Source organism: Microtus ochrogaster, chromosome 10, assembly GCF_000317375.1.
Source record: "Microtus ochrogaster isolate Prairie Vole_2 chromosome 10, MicOch1.0, whole genome shotgun sequence".
NCBI classification, from domain to species: domain Eukaryota; kingdom Metazoa; phylum Chordata; class Mammalia; order Rodentia; family Cricetidae; genus Microtus; species Microtus ochrogaster.
The window spans coordinates 54930580-54938396 of record NC_022016.1 but is presented as its reverse complement, the minus strand read 5'-3'; the positions used below and the strand labels follow the sequence as shown (position 1 = coordinate 54938396).

General features: G+C 50.0%; 1 protein-coding gene across 1 annotated transcript in view; it reads right to left on the bottom strand.

Moving 5' to 3' along the window:
- Tmem39b (transmembrane protein 39B) overlaps positions 1-7441 on the bottom strand; it is a 24009-nt gene extending 16568 nt beyond the window's left edge. The window contains exons 1-5 of the mRNA XM_005353178.2: positions 7341-7441; positions 3594-3720; positions 2883-3102; positions 2168-2251; positions 1702-1856 (exon numbers count right to left, since the gene is read on the bottom strand). Of these exons, the coding sequence (XP_005353235.1) occupies positions 1702-1856; positions 2168-2251; positions 2883-3102; positions 3594-3720; positions 7341-7344 (590 nt within the window). The 5' untranslated portion in view covers positions 7345-7441. The remainder of the gene's footprint in view (positions 1-1701; positions 1857-2167; positions 2252-2882; positions 3103-3593; positions 3721-7340) is intronic.
- Between the last annotated feature and the right edge of the window lie 376 nt (positions 7442-7817).

The window sequence follows — 7817 nt, the reverse complement described above, 5'->3', positions numbered from 1 at the left end:
AAAAAAGACAGATGTCAGTCACATAATTAAAATCTAAAAGTGATGGAGAAGAGTGCTTGCCTAGCATACAGGAAGTTCCGGGCTGGGATCCCCAGCACCACGGATACTGAGCAGGATGGCAAAAACCTCCTGAGGTGGAGGCTGGAGGGTCAGCTTCAAGGTTAGCCCTCAAATTCAAGGTCAGGCTAGTATATAAAAACCTCTCTCTTGGGGGTGATAGCTCAGTGGTTAAGACACTTGTTACTCTTTGCAGAAGACTTGGGTTCAGCTTCTAGCACCCACATGGCAGTTTATAACTGTCCTAACTCCAAACCCGAGGGATCTGACACCACCTTCCTGCCTGCCTCCAAAGGCACTTCACACAGACACGCAGCCAAAATACTCATATACTTAAAGACTGGTGTGTGCGTGTGTATTTTTGTTTTGTCTTTCTGAGACAGGGTTTCTCTGTAGAGCCCTGGCGGTTGTGGACTATTCCTTTATAATGTGTGAAGATGTGACACTGTAATTGTTCAATAAAAAGCTAAACGGCTAATAGCTAGGCAGGAGGCATAAGCAGGACTTCTGGACAGCGCTGGGAAGAAGAAAGACAGAGTCACCAGCTGTATGCAGAGAGGTAAAAGCCATGACTTATGTGGCAGCACACAGATGAATAGAAACGGGTTGATTTAAGTTCTAAGAGCTAGGGGGACAAGCCCAGGCTATAGGCTGAGCTTTCATAATAAGTCTCTGTCTCATTTTTGTGAGCTGGCAGCCCAAAGAAAAATCCCTCTAAATCTAGCTATTCTGGAACTCACTGTGTAGACCAGGTTGCCCTTGAACTCAGAGATCCAGCCGTCTTTATCTCCTGAAAGCTGGGATTAAAGGTGTGTGCCCCCACCACCTGACTGATAAATACCTTTTAAACTCACAAAAAAAAAAAAAACCCTGCTTACAATAAAGCGGGTGTGACAGGCACCTAAACCAGCGTAGGGAACCGGAGGACCCAGCTCTGAGGCTTTCCAAGACCCAGAAAGGACAAGGTCAGGAAGTAACTGTTAATGCCCTGGTAGCCAGAAGACTGTTGGAGTCTGGATCGGAAAAGGGCATTTCTGGGCCCTTCCCAGATACCATCTCTCCATCTTGAACAATTGAATTTCCGGTGGGGCAAGCAATGAGCTAAGCAGACACCGAGACAAACATACATGTGCGTATGCAGACAATATACACACAGGTCTATTTCATACACAGACATGCATAGAGACATGTAAACAAAGACATGAGAAGCATCAGGAGATTTCATAAACACTGAGCGGGGAGGGAGAGAGGTGAAAGGGGAGGAGGATGTGAGGGATACGGTGAGAACAGAACCCTGCCCCCACAGAAAAAAAAGAGAGAGAGAGAAAGGAAAGGAAGACAGAGAGACAAAGAAAGCCCAGTCATTTCCATCTGCACATGTTCCCCTGGGTATTCATTAGACTGAATCCTATTCCAACCTCCCATCAGTAGAGATGGCATAGCTTATACCACTTCAATTTCTTCTGCAAAAGAAAAAAACCTAATCACCCTGATCTCAGGAGATGTCACTAGACGTAGTGAGAGGTCACTGCTGCCTGCCTGCGAGTCCGCCAGATATGGAGGGAGGCCTGATTACCCAGCCATACGAAGGACAGAGTCAAGCGTCTGGTGCTAGGCAGTGAGGGCTGAGGTGAGGGTACTCACGGATAGCAGAGGAACAGGAGGTTCAGGAAGGAGTAGGTCCTGAAGAGGTGGATGAGGGACCGGCACAGACTCCAGCCTGTTGCCGTGAGAACGGTGAAGCGGGTGAGGAACAGCAGGATGGAGCGAAAGAGGGAGACCTTCCCCCTCTGAGAAGCCTGGGTCGGGGTGAGATATGACAGGATGGGGCCTTGGATGGAGGCCACAGGAGTCATGCCCAAACCCCACTGGACATGGCCTATAATCCCACCCAGGGAAAGGTGCACAGCAGGCTGGGAGGAGCCTGGTACAGTCAGTCTTCCTGATGCCCAGTGGGTTGGGAGAGCCAATGGACACCATTAACATTCTTCAAATAAGTCCACGAGGACCTCAAAGAAATGCCTTAGGGTTAAGGGTTAGGTGTCTTCTTGGCATCCCAGGGGAAAAGGGGAGTCCCAAAGTCCCTGGAAAGCCTCTAGGACCCAATCACCTCCTTCACGATGGACCCAATGAAGCGGCGGCCCAGCACAATGGTGGTCACCATCAGCAAGTTGAAGTCGATCAGGTGAAAGTTCTGTCGGGGCAGAGGCCTGGGGGTCACATGGGCTGCTTCTCCACACACAGGTTTTTCTCATACCCATTACCTCCCACTGCCCAGTCCTTTCCACAGAGACTGTCCCCATTCTCTGACCTTCATTGGCCTCCAGCTGACTCAGGCCAGGAAATTACCTAGAGGAGTAGAACAGAACCCAGAGAAGGGAAGTGGGACAGTCCCTGGGGATAAGAGAGTGGCGCGTGAGCACTCTTGCTCTAACACCACGTCCCTGAACCTCCTGTTCTGTCCAGAGTTCTTTCCACCCCTGGAACATTCATACAGTCCCAGGACTCATCTCTCAGACAGGCCTTAAGACCCAGTCTGTGTCAGATTCAAATCTGCTAGCCTCACAGTGCCCAGCATAGTCCTAAGCACACCAGAAATAGTTAAGAACCATCAGTTCTGTTCCCTCTACCTTCATCAGGCCCAGTATGGAGCCAGGTATATAGTGGTGCTTGGTAAGCTATGCTAAATTTAAACCAAGCAACACACACACAGGCATGAGTGCACATGTACGCGCGCACGCACACACACACACACACACACACACACACACACACACACACACACACACACACACACACACACGGGACCATGATTGAGCACATACCAGGGAGGTGTGGGAGGGTGGGTGGGAGGGTGGGTACCACCAGACTGTCTTATAGATGTTGATGTAGTGCACGAACAAGGCTATGAGCTGGCAGAAGAAGAGCTGGAGCTCAAACAGAATGCTGGCCTGGACTGGCAGCTCGGGAATCTTGCAGTGCTGCAGAGGCACAACTGTCTGGGCGGCCAATGGAGGGCTGGAGAGGCCCGTCCCAGAACTGGTCCTGGAGAGAGAAAATAGTAACATTAGGAGTGAACCTGAGGACCTGATGGGAAAAGCTTCTGGAGCACAGGCCTGTGGATTCCATCAGCTCACGGGGATGGAGTCCTCCTTAGCTTGCCTGGGAGACAAAGGACATGAGAAAAGAGCCTTTCCTCCCGATTTGACTCCAGTCCCCCCCACTTCCCAGGAGGGAGTTATTAGGCTTGCTTTACAGATAGGAAAAGGCGGTCCAGAGGCAGATGGCAACCCGTGCAAGCCAGCAGTAAATCAGGACTAGAACTCAACTGGAACCAAGGGCTGAGGTCTGTCTGCTTTACCCAGTCTCATGGCATCTTTCCAAGTGAACACCCTCGAAGCTTGCTCTGGTTTTTGCGGCTGCTCAGACCCCTCTAACTCTACCTGATATGTAGGACACAGTGCATCCTAACATCCAGTAAGGGACCCTGGCCTCCACACTGCCACAGGAAGGAATGAGATACAGAGGGGGCTTACCTGGCTCGAGAACGGACGCTGGTCACGGATGCACTGGAAGTATGGCCTCCACCAGAGGCCCCTGAAGATCCTGGCTCACAGAGTGGATTTCGACAGTAAGATGTCCTGTTGGGACCTCTTCGTCCTCCTGTAGGGCGTATGTCAACGATGACAACAATACTATCTTGGTTAACTGGAATTTCATTGCCTTCCTTTCTTCTGTTTGATTTTTGAAACAGTGTCTCTTTATATAAGCCTGGCTTTTCTGGAACTTGCTACGTTGGGGAGGCCAGCCTTGAGTTCATGTACTTCACTTTCTTACTCAAACCTCAAACCTCACAGGGGCCTATAAAGCACACCTCACCTGTTGTTCTCTGCAGTGCGCCCCATCCCACCCTGTGCTCTAGCTAGCGCACTTCTCTCCCCTCTAAGTCATCCTTTTTTTTTTTTGGTTTTCGAGACAGGGTTTCTCTGTGGTTTTGGAGCCTGTCCCTGTCCTGGAACTAGCTCTTGTAGACCAGGCTGGTCTCGAACTCACAGAGATCCCCTAAGTCATCCTTGTATGTCCTGTACCTTTGGTCAGGAGAGCTCTTTCTGGAGGCCCTTTTTTATTTATTTTTCTTCTTCTACTGGAAATTTTCCATTTGTATTTTACTTGATATTACCCCGTGTGAGAGTGCCCACCACATGATGCACAGAGAGGTCAGAAGTAACTTTTGGGAGCTGGGTTCCAGGGACCAAACTCAGGTCCGCAGGTCTGCACAGGTCTCTACATTGTTCTTGTTACTTTTAAAATCAGGACCATTGATTGGTCTGGGACCTGCCAATTAGGTTAGGCCAGCTGGCCAGGGCACACTGGTATCAGTCTCCACAGTACATGGGTTCTGGGGATCAAACTCAGGTCGTCATGCTAGAATGGCAACTACATTACACACTAAGCTATCTTTTTTTTAAAAATTCATTTCCTTCTTAAACATGCTAAGCACATGCTCTACCACTAATCACCACCAGCAAATGTCACCTTACTGACATTTGTTTGCGCTCATGCATGTGTACCTGTGTGTGTGTGTGTGTGTGTGTGTGTGTGTGTGTGTGTGTGTGTGTGGCTGAAGGCCAGAAATTTATGGCCAGGGGGGCTGGAGAGATGGCTCAGTGGCTAAGAGCAGTGTCTGCTGTTCCAGAGGTCCTGAGTTCAATTCCCGGCAACCACATGGTGGCTCACAACCATCTGTAATGAGGTCTGGTGCCCTCTTCTGGCCTGCAGACGTACACACAGACAGAATATTGTATGCATAATAAATAAATAAATATTAAAAAAGAAAATTTATGGCCAGTATCTTTTTCATTGTTTTGTTTGTAGTGATTTTTGGTTGTTGTTGTTGTTGTTTTTTAGGGTTTTTGTTGTTGTTGTTTGGGTTTTAAAGGAAAGGTCTCTCTGTGTAGCCCTGGTTATCCTGGAACTCACTCTGTAGACCAGGCTGGCCTCAAACTCGAGGATTTACCTGTCTCTGCCCTGGGATCAAAGGTGCTTGCCAGCACTGCCCAGCCAGTGACTTTTTGACTGTGCTCCACTTTGTTTACTGAGATGGGGTCTCTTGTTGAGCTCAGAGCTCATCGTTTCACTAACCAGTCTGCCCCAGGGATCCATTTCTGCCTCCCAAGTGCAGGGATTGATTACAGGTGGGTTGCCACACCCGCCCAGGCAACTTCAGATAGGCACTGGGGAACCCAACTCTGCTCCTCAAGCTTGCACAGCAAGTACTTCATCCACTAGCCCCTCAACCCCATTTTTGAGGGGTTGCCCCCATTACTCTCTTTTACTTCTATTTTTTCCTACAATTCAATCCCTGAAATTGTCTTTTTTGTTGTTGTTTGTTTTTCGAGATAGAGTTTCTCTGTAGCTTTGGAGCCTGTCCTGGAACTCACTCTGCAGACCAGACTGGCCTCAAACTCAAATGTGTGTGCCACCACTGCCTGGCTGAAATTGTCTCTATCTCTTTTTTAAGTTTTTTAAAAATTTATTTTATGTGTATCAATGTTTTGCCTGCATGTATGCATGCGCACCACATGTGTACCCGGTGGGAGCAGAAATCAGAAGAGGGTTTCAGATCCCTGGAGCCGGAACTCGAGATGGCTGTGAGTCATAATAATGTGGGTGCCAGGAAATTGAACCTAGGCTCTCTGCAAAGAGTAACAAACACTCTTCACTGCCGAGCAATCTCTCTAGGACTTCTGAAATTATCTTATTTGTTAACATGTTTACTGTCTCGGCTGGGCAGTGGTGGCGCACGCCTTTAATCCCAGCACTCAAGAGGCAGAGGCAGGCGGATCTCTGTGAGTTTGAAGACAGCCTGGTCTACAAGAGTTAGTTCCAAGACAGGCTCCAAAGCTACAGAGAAACCCTGTCTTGAAAAACAAACAAACAAACAAAAAAACATGTTTACTGTCTCTTCCACTAAAATGGAAGGTCAGTAAATTAATTTTTATTATATGTGCTGCCGAAGCGAGCACTAGTAAATTAATTTTTAAAAACAACTCACTATGTAGCACAGGGTAGCCTAAAACTCACAATCCACCTGCCTCAGCCTCCCAAGTGCTAGGATTTCAGGTATGTGCTACCAGACCGTGTATGTCTTTGTCACTGCTGTTTCTTTATTCCAGTTTACTGGGGAATATATCGATAAGTGGATAGGAGCAGTGAGGTAGTATTTTCAGATTAGTAAATTGAGTTTCCAGGATGCAAGAGGCAGTAAGTAGGAGGCTCTGAGTCATGAGCTTCTCAGCTCTGGTATCTGCCGCACTTCATCTGGATATGAGTCTCCAGTAATTTTCGATCTAGTCGTTTTTCCTCCAGGGCTTTGAGATCTAACTCAATGATCCAAGGCCTGAGCTTAAGGTCGGCAAGGCCTCTGAGGCAGCGCCGTGGTAGTGAATCCAAAACTTAAGATTTTACAAAGCTATATCCTTAAGCTTAGTGGTCTAGCCTAAGATGCCGGGCAGCAACCAGCACACAGCTCCCACACCCTTAATCGAAGTTATAACTTGTTCATCTTCCTCATGGCAACACGGTAGCCTCCATTCATACATAGTGTGCCCATGCTTTCTCGGCTCTGAGGGTTCTCTGACAGGTCTTCAAAATGTGCATGTCCAAAGCTCTGACCTCACCAAGCCCCCACGCCGGAAGCTTTGTTCATACACTGTTATATTTGGCTTGGAAAAACCCCACACAGCCCAAGAACTCTGCCCACGCCCACTCTTTTAGAAGCTTAGCACCCACATAAAGTCCTCAGCCCAGGAACCCCCATCACACACAACTGTCACCCCAAAGACCGCGCCCACATGCCAGTCAAAGCTCTCTAGGACTGGAAGCTTAGCTCAGAATAGGCTATCTCCCTAAGGTCTCATCGCACGCAGCATAAGCCCCTTTAGTCCAGAAGGTTCTCTGTCACACCGGCGCCCACCCGTATCCTTAGCTCGCAGCCCGTCCCCATTTCCAGCCCGGAGAAGTGTGTCTCACCCCCGTCAACCCCCGTGGAAGCCCAAGTGTGTCCCGTCCCCCCCCACCCCCCCACCCCCCGGGCCTCCTCGTTTTGGAAGCTCCACCCACCACGCAGTGGCCCGCCCCCTCAGGACCGGAGGGGCGGGGTCCCGTGTGCGCCGCGTTCCTTCCCCTCCCCCTCCCCGCGGCTCCGGTCCGCGTGGGGCGACGGCTAGCAGCCGAGCCGCCCCTATCCCGCGGCCCCGGCGAGCCCAGCCAGCTCTGCTCACCCATCTCCTTCCCCCGGCGCTCTCCGTTCGCCGCCGCAGCTCCAGCGGGCAATATGTCGGAGGCGACGGCGGCCGGGAGAGGACTAACCGCCGCAGCCTAGGCCGGGTATCAGCCGCGCGCTCCCGCCAGCTGCTCAATTTGCATACTAGGCGGGTTGGGACCGGGAGCGCGCTTCTTAAAGGGGCCGTCTGATCAAAGTGCTTGCGCTCTTTGTCTAGCCTTCCCCACGCCTTTCCTGCAACATCTGCTGAAGAGATTCTGAGAGCCACGGACCCGCCTCCTGGTGTTTCTCCCCATTTCTTTTCAGGCGGTCTTCCGCCGCTCCTGAAATCCTATCCTTGAGCATCACAGTCACCTCAAATTCAGCGCGTCCCAAACTGGGTTCCCCTTACTCTCTCCTTTTATTGTACTTAGGTCAACCCCAGTGAAAACCTAGAAGTCAATTCCCTTTTCCTCCAAAATTCTATCTCCATCTA